Below are 18718 nucleotides of genomic sequence, written 5' to 3'. Positions count from 1 at the left end.
TCCTGACACTCTTCTCCACCCACTCCATCCTGCCTGTACTCTCTTCTTCACCTCTCTCCCACACTCACCATTACTCTGAGTTGCTGATCCCAAGTACTTAAACTCATCCACCTTTACCAACTCTACTCCCTGCATCCTCACCATTCCTCTACCCTCCCTCTCATTTACACACATATTCTGTTTTAGCCCTGCTGACCTTCATTCCTCTCCTCTCTAAAGCATATCTCCACCTCTCCAGGGTCTCCTCAACCTGGTCCCTACTCTCACTACATATCACAATGTCATCTGCAAACATCATAGTCCACGGGGCCTCCTGTCTAATCTCATCTGTCAACCTGTCCATCACCACTGCAAATAAGGGCTCAGAGCTGATCCTTGATGTAATCCCACCTCCACCTTAAACGTATCCGTCACTCCCACCACAGTCCTCACCAATGTCACACTACCCTTGTACATATCCTGTACCACTCTTACATACTTCTCTGCCACTCCCGACTTCCTCATGCAATACCACAACTCCTCTCTAGGCACCCCGTCATATGCTTTCTCTAAGTCCACAAAAACACAATGCAACTCCTTCTGACCTTCTCTGTATTTCTCCAACAACACTCTCAGAGCAAATATTGCATCTGTAGTGCTCTTTCCTGGCATGAAACCATACTGCTGATCACTAATCATCACCTCCCTTCTTAACCTAGCTTCACTACTCTTTCCCATAACTTCAAGCTGTGACTGATCAATTTTATCCCTCTGTAGTTACTGCAGCTTTGCACATCACCCTTATTCTTAAAGATAGGTACCAAAACACTTTTTCACCACTCCTCAGGCATCCTCTGACTTTCCAAAATTTCATTAAACAATCTGGTTAAAAATTCCACTGCCATTTCTCCTAAGCACCTCCATGCTTCCACTGGTATGTCATCTGGGCCATCAGCCTTTCCATTCTTCATCCTCTTCATAGCTGTCCTTGCTTCCTCCTTGCTAATCTGCTTCACTATCCCTACATCATCCAACCTTCTCTCTCTCATTCTCTTCATTCATCAGCCCTTCAAAGTACTCTTTCCATCTACTCAACACACTCTCCTCACTTTTGAGTACGTTTCCCTCACTGTCCTTTATCACCCTTACCTGCTGCACATCTTTCCCAGCTCTGTCCCTCTGTCTAGCCAATCAGTACAGGTCCTTTTCTCCCTCTTTAGTGTCCAATCTCTCATACAACTCTCTATATGCCTTATCCTTCGTCACCTCTCTCTTTGCCATGCTCATCTCCTTATACTCATGTCTACTTTCTTCATCTCTGACAATCCCACTTCTTCGCCAGCCTCTTCCTCTGCATACTCTCCTGTCCTTCCTCATACCACCACCATGCCTCCTTGTCCTCCTTCCTCTGTCCAGATGTCACACCAAGCACCTTCCTAGCAGTCTCCCTTACTAGCTCTGCCGTAGTTACCCAGCTTCATTGCCTCCCAGTGCCTGTCTTAACTCTTCCCTGAACTCCACATCACAATCACCCTTTTTTAACTTCCACCATTTAATCCTTGGCACTGCTTTCACACTCCTCCGCTCTTGATCACCAACATCATCCTGCAGACCACCATTCTATGCTGCTTAACTACACTTTCCCCAGTCACCACTTTACAGTCTCCAATCTCCTTCAGACTGGCCCTCCTACATAGGATATAATCCACCTGTGTGCATCTTCCTCCACTCTTGTAAGTCACCCTATGCTCCTCCCTCTTCTTAAAATACATATTCACCACAGCCATGTCCATCCTTTTCACAAAATCCACAATCATCTGACCTTCTGCATTCCCCTCCTTAACACCATACCTACCCATCACTTCCTCATCCCCTCTGTTCACTTCACCAACATGCCCATTGAAGTCCGCTCCAATCACTAGTCTCTCACCCTTGGGTACACTCACCACCACTTTATCCAACTCACTCCAAAATTTTTCTTTCTCATCCATCGCACACCCAACTTGTGGAGCATATGCACTAACAAAATTCATCATTACACCTTCAATTTCAAGCTTCATAAACATCACTATCAGACACTCTCTTCACCTCCAAAACACTCTTGGCATACTGTTCTGTTAGGATAACCCCTACCCCATTTCTCCTGCCATCCACACCATGATAAAACAATTTGAACCCGCTTCCTATACACCTGGCCTTACTTCCCTTCCATCTGGTCTCTTGCACGCACAATATATCAACCTTCCTTCTCTCCATCATATCAGCTAGCTCTGGTTCTTTGACTACCACCAACAAAATAATTACTTCCACATACATGATTTTCTAGTAAAAGGTTTTTGTCCTCCTTTAGTACTTGCTGACATTTAAGAAAAAAAAGTGTCTAAAAGGTACCAAAACTATTTCATGCAGGTAGTTAGTTGAAGACTTTTCAGAGTGCGGTTTATCAAACTCATAACTTTCTTGATGAGTCAATTCAGTCTGTGAGGAAGCTTGTGGTAACTGACCTTGACTAGACTGAAAAGGGAGAACCGCTGTCACCAGGGTCAATTTTTGGACAGTCCCTCCACTAGATATTTAGAGCACTGAAAAATCAGTGGAAAGGGTGGAACTGTACACAGGAACATTCCTATCCACAGGAATGAGAAGACATCTATCTTCCACACCTGTTTGGAGCAAAATTTCTTTAGCTGTCTGTTCTGATAGGAGGCAAACAGATCTACATGAGGTGGGTTTCCCACAGCTGGATCAATTCTTGGAAGACCACAGGATGAAGTTTCCATTTGTGTGTGTGTGTGTGTGTGTGTGTGTGGGGGGGGGGGTCTGTTCTGGTTCTGCTGAGCTCATCTGCAATCAAGCTTTGCTCTGAAGGAATGTATGAAGCCTGAAGAGTAAAAGTGAGCAACGATGCTACTTCCAACTAGTGTACCTGTCCCTCACTGCAAGGGTAAGATCCTTCCAGCCACTTTTTTTTATGAATCACATCACTGTGGTGTTGTCTGTACACTTGCACAGGCACTGGGGACTAAGAACGATTCACAGCCTTCAATGCATTGGTAACCACCAACATCCCACTCTTATTTATGAACTTCTGTTTACTTACAAAACTCCACAGAACTTGCACTTCTACCCCTCTGGAAACTGCTCCCCAAGCCAGGTCTGAAGGGAGAATGGAAGACGTGGACTGCAACAGATCTTGGAATGGACAGACTAATGCAGTGACAGCAGCACACGGGGAGGAACGGGCACACTACTACAGTGACAGCAGCACACGGGGAGGAACGGGCACACTACTGCAGTGACAGCAGCACACAGGGAGGAACGGGCACACTACTGCAGTGACAGAAGCACACGGGGAGGAACGGGCACACTACTGCAGTGACAGCAGCACACGGGGAGGAATGGGCACACCACTGCAGTGACAGCAGCACACGGGGAGGAACGGGCACACTACTGCAGTGACAGCAGCACACGGGGAGGAACGGGCACACTACTGCAGTGACGCCAACACACTGGGAGGAACGGCACACTACTGTGGTGACAGCAGCACACTGGGAGGAATGGGCATACTACTGCGGTGACAGCAGCACACTGGGAGGAACAGGCACACTACTGCAGTGACAGCAGCACATGGGGAGGAACGGGCACACTACTGCAGTGACACCAACACACTGGGAGGAATGGGCACACTACTGCGGTGACAGCAGCACACAAGGAGGAATGGGCACACTACTGCGGTGACACCAGCACACTGGGAGGGGAGGGTACACTAGTAGAGTGGCAGCAACTCACACTGAAGGATGGGAACACTAGACAACAGCTCACACTGAAGGAAGGGAACACTACTACAGTAACTGCAGCACTTCGTGAGAGACTGGTACATTACTTTGGCGACAGCAGCTCACAGTGAGGGGTGGATACACTACTATAGTGACAGCAGCTCACAGTGAGGGGTGGATACACTACTACAGTGACAGCAGCTCACAGTGAGGGGTGGGTACACTACTACAGTGAATGCAGCTCACAGTGAGTGGTGGGTACACTACTACAGTGAATGCAGCTCACAGTGAGTGGTGGGTACACTACTACAGTGAATGCAGCTCACAGTGAGGGACGGGTACACTAATGTGGTGATAGTAGCTCTCACTGAGGGACCGGCACACAAGCACCTAGGCAGCAGCTCGAGGGACAGGTACACTGATGTAATGGCAGCAGCTCCCAGTGAGAGGACAGATACAGATGCAACTGCATAGTGACAGCAACTGACAGTGAGGGATCTGTACACTAGTAAACAGTTACAGAAGTATACAGCGAGGGAAGGGTGCATTAGTGCAGTGACAAGTCACAGGAAGAAAATCCAGAGCACTGACAGCAGGTTACAATTAGGAACAGTAGTGCAATGACATACCACAGGGTAGATGCACTACTGCCCACTCAGGGGCATACGAACCCTAGTATTTTAACAGTAGTTCTCAGCAGGGGATAGGACCCTGGTGTCCGAGTAGAAGGTCACAGGGAGTCGCGCTAGAGTAGTTGCATCATGACATGGAGGTACGGTATCTGAAAGGAACCCAAAATAAGAGATGCGTACACAAGTGTAGCAGAAAAAAATCACAATGGGGGGTGGAGGGGTGGCAGATTGTGCACCAAAATCAGCTACCACTGGCGGGATGGTAGACAGACTATGAAAATTAGCATTTTCATTTCAAAGCATACTTATTTCAGGGCAGTACATCCATCACACTACCTACATGAGCCAAAAACAAGTACTGAAGTAGTGAGATGCTGGAGAGGTTTCAGTGGCACAGTACCTGCCCTGAGTTATGCTCTGTAATGTCTTTATGGGGAAGAAGATACCGAAATACCATCTTCAAACACAGATGATGGGGATAATGTACAAGCTCTTCCCTGCCACCCTGTGTTCCACAAATGTAGTACTCCTTTAACTTAATTATAATTAAAAGCTGAAGAAATGACTAAAAGTGAATTTTCAAAGGAAAGCAAAGATTCACACAGAATACTGATTACAATGGCTGTACAGCTTGCAGCTTTACTTACCGGTTCTCCACCTCCAGTGTGTTGCGGCTACGGTTTGCCTCTTCGAGCAACTTTGTGGTCTCTGCCAGTTTGCACTTGTAAGTCTCCTCATGGCTGCACAGCATCTTGTTCTCCTGCTGCAGGCGGACAATTGTATCCCTGAAACAACAAATGTAAGGACATTAAATCAGCGCTAATGTCTCATGACCAAAATGTAACCTACTCCAGGCACCAAGAAATCTCTTCACAAAGGCATAATTGCTGGTCTACAAACATCCAGTGTCAACTCAAAACTTATTAGTATGCCAGTCGGCAGGGTACTCCAGCATACTATTAACATGTTCCCCCTCTAACAGCTAACTATACAGCTACATAAATTTACCATTCATTATTAGTTACATCTCAACTTTTATGACTTATACCCCAATGCATTCAAGTAACCCTTGCTTACAGAAGAAACAAGGACACTACAAATTACAGCTAAGTCTGCTCAACCTGAACGCATCAGCAGCAACCTTAAGTTGTGTACGTAAATGGATCTAGCAGATGGCCAGTCAGAAAAGACAGCGATGAAAAGCTACTGGTCTGCTCTATTAATCGTGGGGTTATCTGTGGGGTGTGGCATTATGTAACACCATCTAGAACCACTAGTGGCCAGAAACACAAGCAGTGACTCTAGCCTTCACAACATGCAATTCAGGTCCCCTAAAAGTAGTAGGCATACAACAAAAAGACAGTAAAATCAGTGAAATTAAATAATGTGGAAAAAATGGAGGTGGAAGGTACATAAAAATAATTTTTGTCAGGGGTGCAAGCCCCCCCCCCATACTAATGCTAAGTGATGGACTTAACCCCACTACCAAACACCCTCTATTACTTAAATATACCAAACAAACTGAAATACAGCATCTCCATGGTTCAATAACCATTGAGTAAAAGGAAATACTCTGCAAAAGGAAATACTCGGCATGAATTTCTTGCATGCACTGACACCTTCCAACGTATAAATGATAAAATTGTTTGGGAACTCTTCCATTCCAGGAATCAGAAAAGGTTAACTTGTATTTACTGAAGCTGTGACTTCCTTTTGTAATTAATCTACTTTGCATGCAATTTAACAGATTTGCAGTTCATTCCTCAAGAAGCTAAAGTATATGCCTGTCCAAACATCATGCTGCAGGCATTCAAACACCTGTTAAATTGGACAGAAAATTTCAGCTGGGTACTACAGTAGAATTCACAAAAAAAATGGGGAAGATGTGGGGGCCGAGGGTTACCTCTCAGTGCGACTGATCAAGAAAGGGAACCAGCAATGATAATACTACTAAAGGTTTTAGACATCAAGAAAGGGACCTAGCACTGGTATTAGCATTAAGGAATGTGGTAGGTGTCAAATAAAGACAGGATTAGGACTATGCCCAATCTTTATAGGTTCATAGGTTGGTATTAAGCTAGGGCCTATACAAGCCTAGCCAAACAATTTCTCGGATATTTCTTCCCACAATAATTACTTCCCTGGACCCCTGTCTAGCAGGGCAACTGACATGATTCCCCAGGGTGAATATCCTATCTCCCATCCAATCATCAAGTTCCTTTTGAAGAGGGCCAAGGAGGCGCTCTACTTGACGTGTATGGGCAGTCTATTCCAGAGTATGGGGAGTCTCTGAATCAGGAACCTATCCCTCCAGAATGTTTTGTTCATTGTGATGACAAGGTTTACATCCCTGGAGCGTGTGGCTGAGGGATTGGGATTTCTTTAAGTAGAGCATGTCCAACAGCTCAGGGTTTGACATGGCCTTGTATGTTAAGCAGAGATCGCCTCTGAGTAGACGACATGCCACAGAGTATAGCTGGAGTTTTTTTAGACAGTCAGCATAGGGCATTTGCTTTAGGCCTGTGATTCTTTTAGTGAGGTATTTCTGTGGCCTTTCCAGCTGTTGCAGATGTCTTGAGAGGTACATACCAAATGGGGCATTGTACTCTATATTGGGTCTAATGAGGGAGGAGTACAGTGGTACAATGACCTCCTTTTGTTCTGGATGAAAAGCCCTTAGTGATGAGGTGTGCCACATAGAAGGATTTCCTGACTGTTATGGCGATGTGGTTATCGAAGGTGAGACCACTGTCCACCTGTGTCCCTAAGTCTCTCATCACACTTCCGGTGTTTAGTGTACTGCCACCTATGTGGTAATTCACAGGTACATGTTTTTTCCCAAAGGGGGTAACTAGACATTTCTTGGCATTAAGCTTGAGCCCATGTCTCTGGCACCAAGCACCTGTTTCTGTAAGGCCCTTTTGTAGAATATTCACATAATTTGGGGATTCAATAATGGCTCCCAGTTTGCAGTCATCTGTAACCTTTGTTAGCCAGAGTCCCTTAGTGTTGGCCTGTACTTCGGAGAAGTAGATGCCAAACAAGAGCAGTCCCAGGACTGAACACGGAGGTACTCCACTTGTCTGGAGATGGATTTGGAGTCGGCTACTTTTACAATCTGGGTTCTGTCAGTAAGCCAGTTGGCAACCCATCAAGTGACGTAGGGATTTACGCCCAGCTTAGTAAGTTTATCTATGATTCCAGAGTGGGGGATGGTGTCAAAGGCCTTGGCGAGGTCCAGATAGGCTGTGTGGACCGCCATACCCTCGTCCACAGCTCTGGAAAGTCAATCAGGTTCAGGAGACAAGATTGGCCCTTCACGAACTCAAACTGGGTGGAGTCCAGTGTTTGAAGGTTGCCAATGTCTTTGTTTATAAGTTCCATGATGATGCGTTCCATGCCCTTGCAGATCAAGCTTGTCAGACTGATGGGACGGTAGTTCTGGGATCCAAGGTGGATCCCCCCTTGTAGAGTGGGATAACTGTAGCTGCTCGCCACTCAGTGGGCAAGAAACCTGAGGTGAGGCTATGATTAAACATGACACTTACATGAGGTGCCAGCTCATTTTGTATTTCATGCAGTACACAGCCCGGGATGTCATCTGGTCCCATGGATGCTGTACTCAGCTTTGGAGAGTGCGGTTTCTACCTGTGTGGCCGTGATTACTGGAATTTGGTAATCTTTTATGGGGTGAGGGAGGGGGGTGAAGTTGTCCCTAAATCGATCTGCCAGGATATTGGCAATATCTTTGGGATCAATATATTTAATGCCATTCTGTTGTAGTCAGAGCATATCTGAGCAGTGACATTTAGATTCTTGACATAACTATAGAATGCCTTGTGGTTGTCTTTGGAATCTTTGGCAATTTTATTTTCATAACTAGCCTTGGAGGATTTTGAGAGATCTCAGCTTCTTACTGAGGCTGGTAAGGGAGTTTTTTTTGCATCCTGGGATTTTCCTCTTTTCTGCAACAGTTGATTCCTTCTGTTGTATAGTTGTTTATGGCAGGGGACCACCAGATTGGCTTCCTTTTTTTGGATTAGAGCATCTTGGCACTATTCATGCATGAGTGGATTTGCTCATACAGTGCCTTATTGTAGGATTCAGCAGTCGAACTTTCAGCTCCCATCTACATGGGTACCATGAAGTTTGTCACTTCTGACTTAGTATGAAGTTGGCTTTGGAGAAGTTTTTTATGGAGGTTGCCTTACTGGGGGGTGGGGGTGGGAATGTGGATGTCAAGGGTGATTTGCTTATGGCCAGGACTGACCAATGAGGGGATGCCACTGGTGTGGAGCATATATCTCCCATGTTGGTAATGACCAGGTCTAGGAGCCCCTGGTGGGACAATGGATCCAGGGCGTTGGAATTTATGAATTCCAAGAACCGTTGGGAAAAGGTGTTGGTACCCGAGTAGTTTTCCCAGTTAATAGCAGGGTAGTTCAAATCACCCATTATTAGGGTGTTTGGTTGTATCTTAATATTTTCCAGTATGTTTAGAAAGGTGTAGTGAGAATCTTGGGGCATAAAAACACATCAACAATGTCTAATACAGGAGGTATGGTGAAAGGCCTATGCTGAGGAAGAAGGAAATCCCCAAGCCTCTTTTTTGATTCTGAGAAATCCTGACTCTCCCAATGAAAATGTTCCCTCAAAGTATGCAAGGTTTCTCCAAAAAAATAATCTTCAGGAGGAGATGCAGATGGGATGGATTCCTCTCCATCCGAATCCTCATAGGGTGGTATAGAAAATTCTTGATCAGAAGACGAATCAGAAGAAATAGAAACCTGATCTGAAGATTCATAATCAGTGTCTTGCCTAGCCCTCTTATCGGGGAGGGGGGTTTGGAACCCCTGATCAAGGTAATAAAGTCTTCAGCCATTTTGATCTGTTTTTTGGGCATAGAGGCCTGAGAACGTGGCTCATGCATCGTTTTTTTAGCCATAGAAGTTGCTTTTGTCTTTGAAGCTGGCATCAGTTTTATATAGAAATGCTGAGACCTGAAAACACCCTCAGAAGCCTGTGCCTGCTCAGCGGCTCTGGACCCATCCGAGGGAGAGACATCCGTGGGTACAATACTTTCAGAAGCTTGTGGCATGCCAGACTCCACATGGGTCTCGGTGGAGGCCTGCGACTCGAAAGTAGCGGGTAATCAGGGTCTGCGAAAGCACCTCACGGAGGTACCAGCGAACCAGTGACTGGCTAAGGAGACGCTTCGTCGGTTTTGGACCTCGACTGTCTATGTCCTTTTCTTTGCGTTTTTTGTGAACTCCGGTAGTCAGATTGCTATCAGATGGCATTTCAGGGTAATTAAATCAGTTTCTAAAATATTTTGAAGAAAAGATATACCGACGCTTAATAGTGCGTTGGTTAAATTTAGCACAAAACCGACAGCAAGGCACGTTATGATCTGGGCCTAGGTAAGGAATACAGTACAAATGAAAATCCTGGAGGTATTTGCTTCCCACAAGTAATGCAATTATTAACTTTTACTGACATCGGTAAAGAGGAAAAAAATTTCCCCAATGGGGTACTTAGCTTTAATTGAAGACTTTGGTTCTGAAACTGGAATGCAAAAATTTCAGGAGTCGGCCGACTGGCACTTGCGAACTGCTTCTGCTTCAGGCACCGCGTGGCAAGAAAGACTGAAGAAAATGGCGTCGGCTGCATGTTTTATACCCCTGACGACCTGACGTCATGGAATAGGAGACAGCAACCAACACAGGACCAAAGACTTTGATATTCAGGCCGACTGAGGGTAACCTGCCAGCAGATTACCCAAATGTAATGACTGCAACAGTGAAACACGAAGAACATCCATTGTTGCCTGGGCCAGAAGGAGGTCACCACAATAATCTTTGGGAGCCCTCCTGAATATTCAGAATGACCCTGGGTATAAGTGGTAAGGGTAGAAAAGTATATAGGAACATTTCCATCCAAGAAAGTGAGAATGCTTTTATCTTCCAGGCCTGCTTTGCAGAGTGTTTTTCAAAGTGTCAGGAATCCAGGAGAACATTTTGTCTTGCTCCTTCCAGTTCCAGAAATTTGCCAGCTTTTGTGAATGTAGATGAATCAATCTATCTGAAGTGTTCCCCATAGCTGGATTAAATCCTGGAATACCCTGATTCAATTTCCATCCACAGGAGTTGGTCATGATCCTACTCGGCTTATCTGCCATAATGTCTTGCTCTGGCAGAATGTAAGATGCCTGTAGAATGAGATTGTACTGAATTGCTATATCCCAGGCTACCACTGCTAATCTGCACAGAAGGTATGACCTGGAATCCCCTTTGTTTTTACTACTACATCACTGTGGTGTTGCATGTCACTTGAAGAGGTCTGAGGGACGACAGATGATTGTGCGTGCTGACTGCATTTATTATTGCCAACATCCCTTTGATGTTCCCAAAGGGTCTGTACTTTATCCCCCAAAGCCATATTTCCCCCAGTAAAGTCTGAGGCATCTATTGTTGGAGACAGCACTGGAAATGGCAAGGAGACTTGCAGATCTGGATTCAGATAAAACTCTCTCCATTAAAGCAGGTCCCTTTTTACAAGCCCCAAAACTGGAAGTGGAAAAGTCAGAGGGTGCTGATATTGGGATCATACAGACTTTACGTACCACTGAATCTTTCATATGTGGAGTCTGGCTACAGGAATCATGAGAATTATAGATGCCATGAATTCTAATATCCTGAGAAATTCCTTTGCTGAAGTACTGGACCAAATGGGAAAAAACACAGAAATAAGATTTAGATATAAATCTACCTTTTCCTGTGGAAGAACAGCTCATTGAACTGATGTTTCCAGAAAATACTGCAGGGACACAATCCTGTGGGAAGGAGCAAGACAAGATGAATGCTCTCCTGGATTTCTGACACACTGAAAAACACTGCAAAGGCAAGCAAGTTGTCTAAATAAAGAAACTGTATAGAACTTGCAGCATGCACTAGGCGAACACTGGACCTAGACACTTTGCGAATACCCTTGGAGCAGTGGATAACAAAGAGAGTAATGCAGAGAACTGAAAGTGTAATCCAGATACAGAAAACCTTAAACAAATGCCCGAAATCTCTGGCTATTTTCATTTATCAGGAAGGTCCAACTGGACAAAGCTGTCCATTTTCAGCAAAGGCCCAATGGGAAAGCTCCAGAAACAATACCTCTCAACCAGGAAACATCAAAAATCTGGACTAAGGCCCATGAAAATTAGGTACAAATCTGTATGCTGATTAACTACATAAAATTTTCATACATAATTATGTAACCCCACTCTAACGGAATTGTGGTATTTTAACTTTCAAACGCAAACTGAACAGACAACCAAAATATGGCCCCAGACCCTGTAGTAAATGGTGATTATTTTTTTTAAATGTGTAGCAATGATGTTCACTGGGAAGGGAGAAGATGATGAACCTTGGGATTTTGTTTTTGGTGACTTGCAGTATGTGGGTTTTATGGTAAAAGTAGGGCATTTAATGGTAGGCAATATTCTAATCTTAGCAAAAGAATGTTATAGTTTGCAAGGACCTCCAAACGTCATTCTCCATAGCCTACTGATCAGTGGTACAGCCCTTTGAGTTTGCTGCCCTTCCCCACCTCACACAAATCATGGTCGAATGGGGCTTCCCCATACACAGCCCTCCCCCCTGCAGCCATTCCAATGTCCCATTACTTGGCCATTTCGCCCCATTTACCATAAACATTGTAATGTGCATACTACTTTATTTCTACAATGACTTGGATTTCATTTAAAAGTTTTATTTTACATTTGACAGCACAAACACTAATAGACATCTGCTAAACAAAGCAATACAGTTTCACAATGAAAATAGACTTCGCTTTAAAACTTCTCTGCCCTTGAAACTCACATGCATCGAAACAGCACTGAATCCCACATTCAGAAAATGCATCTGGCCAGTGACAGATAAAGATCACCTTTGGGCCGTTTTCAAATCATGGGCCCATTGCACACTAAACATACATGCGTTCTTTGATGCACCTTCTTAATTGTATTAAATTATATTCTTTGTATAATACAGTAGTTTTCAAAGGACATTTAAAATTTATTGTTTTGAACATTGTTCCAGTAAACAATGAACCAGTAATGACAAAACTGCCCAATTCAGAACATTTCCATCATAAGTCTACTCAAACTTCAACAATCCACCAGTATCAGTAAATATGCACAATCTCTGCAGAAGTAAAAGTCATCCAAATAATTCCACATTAAAGAGATATGTAACTATTGAAGAGGTTGCTGCTAGTAAACAATTTTACATTTCATTGTTTCATCTACAAATAAAGTACATGTTGCCTTGAGGAATAAATTGTCTATGTTACATTAAAAAAATGATAAGCTAGTAATTTTGCAATAGGGAATGGATGGCAAACTGATAACAGGTTCATAGTTACTAGTTATCGCCGCCAAAGAGGACATTCTCAAGACTGCAGCATCCACCCCCTTTACAAGTATAACAGCACAGTATCAGCAATGCATCTATATACTGTGGGAGTAGAACCCACAGGTTTCTGCAACAAAAGCAAGTATTCTACCTATAATGCTACTAATAATGCAAGCAGACTTGCATAAGCAGCACAAAACTTCTCTTTACCAGAAGCTTTCACATCCTTCAAAAATCCACTTGACACTCAACTGTACCTCTCAACTTTGCAGTACAAGAAATCTGGAAAACGCCAACATTTATTGGGGGGACAAAAGCCCAAAAAACAGGGACACATTTTAAACACTGCTTGTATAATCTTGGAAAGTTACTAGAATAAAATGTGTTACCACCATGCGTTTCCTGAAAGATAGGAAGACTAAAACTTAAATGGGTTTCATTTAGTGAATTCAGTTCTCAGCATAGCTCTCAACCTCTTAGCACAAAAAACCTGGACAAAGCCAATAATGGGGGAATACAGCCCCAAAAAATATTCAGTGAATTCAGTTCTCAGTGAGTTAAAGATCAACTTACATTTCAAGGCTGAACAAACAAAGCACACAACAGAAAGCATGAGAAAAAGCGGTAGTAGTAGTAGTCACTAAAATAGCTGCTCCATTTTATGGCAGACTTTTTCATAAGGTTAAAACCTTTGGGCAAATGCCTTTACAATTTACTTTTGTCTTACCATCAAACCCTAAAAATCCATCTTTAGGTAATGTACTGATGCATTTAGATAGTAGTTGTGCATAATGAGTGCATATGACAGATAAATAATCGAAGAATTATAAAACAAATCAAGCGAAATGCTGACTATGTCTTACAAGCACTACTTTGAGAATACAAAGAATGAAGGTTAAACTATGTCTAGGAAGTGCTACAGTCTAACGTAACATTTAAAGTTTGGTGTTTTCAGGTAACGATTGCTTTTGTCACCAAGTTTACCTTCTTCCCTCACTTCCAAGAACATAACAGAATCTAACCTTTGTTCGTTTTTTAAGACATTAGAATTAAGAACAAAAAACAGTTCTTTCATGTACACAACTTCTAATTATTGGGTCAATGCCCTTTCATATACAGGAAAGAATACTGTACAGTCCCCCTTAACAGACTTAAGAATATTTCTTCCCCAGCAGGGTGTATGTGTGAGTGCTAAACACCAGGTATGAGGAGGATAATTGAAGCCTTATGTGTTGTAAGCTGTGCAAAATGAACTGAATATCACACTGCAAATTTCAGGTGGTAAACTGTACAGCTGCATGTACCTCCACCAACTACACTGTAGCTGCACAGTTACATGTCTTTAAGCACCTTAGTACTGAACCAAAGGTTTGTATAACTGGACTACCTACCCGCTAAATGCAGCTCAGTCTAGTCGGCTGCTGAGCACTGGACATCTTTCATAGTCGACCAACTTAGTTACCATTACCATGCATGAAGGGAAATATTTTACATCATAATCGTACAAGCAGCAAAGAAAAAACAGAGCAACTTTGTCCACTTGTGTTGCTCAAATGTCCAATTCCTCTTACCTCCCCCCCTTTCTTACCAAGAAGAATCCTTAATCACATCCACAGCTCTCAACCTCTTAGCACAAAAAACCTGGACAAAGCCAATAATGGGGGAATACAGCCTCAAAAATAAGGGCAAATTTCAAATACTGATCTTATAAACTTGAGAAAATTGCTAGAATAAAAGGTTTTGTGTTACCATGTATTTTTCTGAAGAATATGAAGTCTGAAATTCAAACGCCTGTCATTATTTAGTGAATTCAGTCATCACTGATTTGCCACACAAATCCAGAAATATCACAGATTTTATGAGAAACAGAACAAAAATATGAGGCAAAAATATGGACAGTTTTCACAAGTGGTGGTGGGTAGGGAATTCAGGCTCTGAACAAGTTCAGTGAAACGACTGTAGTTCTGTGCTTTTCTTTTTGTTTCTTTAAGGAAACAGGAGAAGTAGTCGGTCTGGGAGCCAACATCAGGGTGCATATGGTAAAGCAGCAGTAGACCCCTTTGACGCCATGAGCCGTCGTTCCCCCTCCCCATCAGGGCTTGATGGTTGGTCAGCGGACGTATTCTGGATTTCTGCTGAACCGGCTTCCACCATGGTTCCCAGTTCCAGCGGTAAAACAAACGTCTGATGAGACCCTGGGCCATCATCAGCCTCGAGAGTCTCACCGGACTCCTGAAGTCAGCATGGGTGTCAGGCCTAACTTTTTGGTCTTCTTCCAAGGTGGCTCCTCTGAGGTACCTACCTTGCCCTCCATACCGGACATCAAATGTCAGTCTCTGATTCTGTAAGTATAAATTTAAAGCAGCCAGACGGCTTCTCAAAGTTTTGGGGACAAAGGACTGGCAGATGTCACAAGACTTGCAGTCGTGGCCTGCCCCTAAGCAAATCAAGCACTTGTGCATGTCCTTGTGTGGAATCTGTCTTCCACAAGTACGCTTTCCCTTCCTAGCTGACATCTACATCTGGAATACAAGAAAAAAGGTATAAACCAAAAATACCAAAAGAGTACTTAGCTTGTATGCGGACAGCCAAAGCTAAAATGAACAACCGGATTCCACGAGCTGGCGATTGGACGTCTGTAGATCACTGCAGCAGAAAAGTTCTGGGTTGGGTATGTGCAGACGTCACATATAGCCAACGTAAGTTTATGGCTCTGACTTGCAACGTCACACGTATCCCTTTTCCAAAGACTTTGGTATACTGGCCGGATGTCCAGTGTGGCAGGCAGTGACCAGCCTACTGTTATGAATACTGCAACATAAGAATAGGAGGACATCAGGAATTACGTAGATGGGCTGACAAAATTTAAAGTACAGCAGAATGAAGAGTCTCACAGAACAGGAGGAGCAAATGCAGAGCTCTAAGGATAAAGTAAAGGAGTACCTGGATAATATCCATGAGTTTAGAAAGATTGCTATTAAATAAACTACTTTTTGATCGTAACGCCAGAGCACAAAAACTTTTAGCACAATGACTTCAACAGACAGCAGAAAGGGTTGTTGCCAAATGTAGGGAGCCTATAACAAGAAAAATAACCTGGGATCCTGAAGAGATCAGAGATATTTCAGTAATTTTACAAAAAAATTGTATAAAACAAAAAATGTGGAAATAAAAAAAGAGCACAAACAGAAATATTATGGAGAATTTAATTATGCCAAGGTTAGAGGTAGTTGAGGCTCAACAACTAATAATTAAGACTGGAAGAGATGAGATAAAAACAGTGATGTGTAACCAATCTTCAGGAAAATCTCCAGGAACAGATAGCATTCTTGTCAAAGTCTGGAAGTTAGGGGAGAGGAAAGTGATAAAATTCTGAAGACTTTGCTCAACAGCATTTTAAAAAGAGAGGAAACACCAATACCTTGGAAGAAGGCAGTGGTACCCTGCACTTCCTAAAGACAGTAAAGAACCATCCAACCCCGCTTCATTTACATCAATTTCAATTTTAACCATGAATTTAAAGTATAAAGTGTTTATGTCTATGCCAGCTAACAGAATGGCAAAGGTATTTCCAAAATTGATAGATATTAATTGATGTTTTGTGGAAGGGTGGCAAACATTTGACATGACTAAAAAGCACAGTTTTGTACCTACCATAAATGTAGATGTTCGAGTGTTCACCCTGCTGCAGTCATCACACTTGGGTTATCCTGCCGTCAGGTGGTCCCGCAGTCAGCCTGAGTTCCAAAGTCTTGGTCCGGCATCAGTTGCTGTCGTTTCTTCCCTGACGTCAGTGCGCCAGGGGTATATAAGAGGCATCCAACACCATTTTCTTCAGTTTTTCTTGCCCCAGATGTCAGGTGCCCGCAATAGGTAAGCAAAATATATATATATAGCTATATAAAAAAAAAATACATATAAAAATAAAACAACACCTTCAGGCACAAGCAGATACACCACAGGTTGTATAGGATAGAGTGGTATAGATAAAGTCCAGCTAGTTCAGAGGGGATGGACGGAGGGTAACCTGGACTGCAGCAGGGTGAACACTCGAACATCTACATTTATGGTAGGTACAAAACTGTACTATGTTCATCGTGTTATCCTGCTGCAGTCATCACACTTGGGTTGAATCCCAAAGCTAAGGATGGGTGGTGGAGGTAAACAGGGTTAGAAGAAGCTAGTAGGCCCTTCAAAACTGCAGTGGCAAAACCAGCTCTAGTCTTAGAATATAGAGGTAAGTGATGGTGTTTGGTGAAGGTGTGCACTGAACTCCAAGTTGCTGCTTCCAGAATATCCTTGGTTGGTACCCCCTGTGAAAGGCTGCTGATGTAGCTGTAGCCCTGGTGGATTGGGACCTAATGTTAGCAGGTACCGGTTTCCCATGATGCGTGTAGCAGAAACGTATGCAATGTCCTATCCATTTTGAAATGGTCTGTTTTGAGATAGCTTTTCCTTGTGATCCTGCAGCATAGGCTACAAAGAGCTGGCCAGATTTTCTGAAAGCCTTAGTTTTATCCAAGTAGTAACATAATTGCCTGGGAATGTCCAAAAAGTGCAGGAGTCTTTCCCCTTTGTTCTGGAGATTTGGGAAAAAGGTGGGCAAATGAATGGTTTGGTTTAGGGCCACACTGGATACCACCTTTGGCATAAAGGAAGGGTTAGTTCGTAGAGAGACTCTGTCTTGATGAAAAATGAGGAAAGGCTCCACTGCCATTAGTGCCTGTAGCTCTGAGACTGTTCTAGCTGAAGTTATTGCTAGTAGCAGGGCAGTTTTCCATGAAATAAATTTTAATTCAGCTGAAAAAGCTGGTTCAAAGGGCAGCAGTGTAAGCTTTTCCAGAACAAAGTTGAGATCCCAAGTAGGTGTTAGTACCTCAGAGGGGCTAAGAACACAAGACCGCCAAGGAGAGCACCGTCTTAGTAGTGGATGTGAAAATAAAGGAGGATCCGTGTTGTAATGAGCTGAAATTGCTGAGGCGTGGATCTTAATAGATGAAAAGGAAAGTCCTTTGTGCAACATCTCAGTTAAATATTGTAGAATCTGAGGAATGTTTGGATCAAGGGGATTTTGGCCTTTAGCCTGGTTCCAGGCGCAAAATCTTTTCCATTTGTCTGAATAGGTTTTCCTGGTGCTGGGCCTCCTGGCCTCCAGAATGACATCCATAACAGCTTTGGATAGAGGTGTTGGCTGGTTGTTTAGGTAATTTGCCATGCAGCCAGGTTTAAAGTCTTGAGCTGGCTGTGTAGAATCCGATTGTCTCGCTGGGTGAGCAGGTGAGGAATTTGTAGTAAAATCCATGGTGGGCCATGGGCCATGTTCCTTAGAATTGGATACCAGTGCTGGCGTGGCCAGTCTGGTGCAATGAGTATCATTTGTGGCCCGTCTAATCTGACTTTCAGCAGTACCTTTGCTAGAAGAGGCAGTGGAGGAAAGGCATACACTGTTAATGTTTTCCAACTGAATGAGAGGGCGTCCACTTTCCAAGCTTGTGGATGGATGTCCTTGTGCAAAATTTTTGAAGTTGGTAGTTTTGGGGGTTGGCAAACAGATCTATGTCTTGGCATCCCCATTTTTGAGTTATCATTGCAAATACTTGTGGATCTAGTTTCCACACGTGGGGATCCATGATGTTTCTGCTTAGGTCGTCTGCCAATGCGTTTTTCTTTCCTGGCAGGAATTGTGCTTGTAATTGAACCTGGTAAGCCAGTGCTGTGTTCCACAAGGTCATTGCTTGCCTGCATAGAGGGTAGGAATGTGTGCCCCCTTGCTTATGTACCACATTACTGTGGTATTGTCAGTCTATTATTAGTTGTCCTGGGTGTAAGAGGTCCTTGAAAGCTGTTAGGGCATTCTGTACTGCTAGCATTTCTTTTTGATTGATATGCAGATGCCTTTGATCTGTAGTCCATTTGCCCTGAATGC

The 18718-nt window shown here is 43.5% G+C and overlaps 1 protein-coding gene across 1 annotated transcript in view; it reads right to left on the bottom strand.

Annotated features, from left to right (window-relative positions):
- The window catches only part of HOOK2 (hook microtubule tethering protein 2), a gene marked incomplete in the record, with an annotated part of 1827100 nt that overhangs the window by 757014 nt on the left and 1051368 nt on the right, over nt 1-18718 (bottom strand). Inside the window, 1 exon segment of the mRNA XM_044084742.1 lies at nt 5035-5172. Coding sequence (XP_043940677.1) covers nt 5035-5172 — 138 coding nt within the window.

Source organism: Protopterus annectens, chromosome 9.part0, assembly GCF_019279795.1.
Source record: "Protopterus annectens isolate FY-2018-M chromosome 9.part0, PAN1.0, whole genome shotgun sequence".
NCBI lineage: Eukaryota > Metazoa > Chordata > Ceratodontiformes > Protopteridae > Protopterus > Protopterus annectens.
The sequence above is the reverse complement of the archived record's forward strand: the minus strand, read 5'-3'. Positions and strand labels throughout refer to the sequence as shown.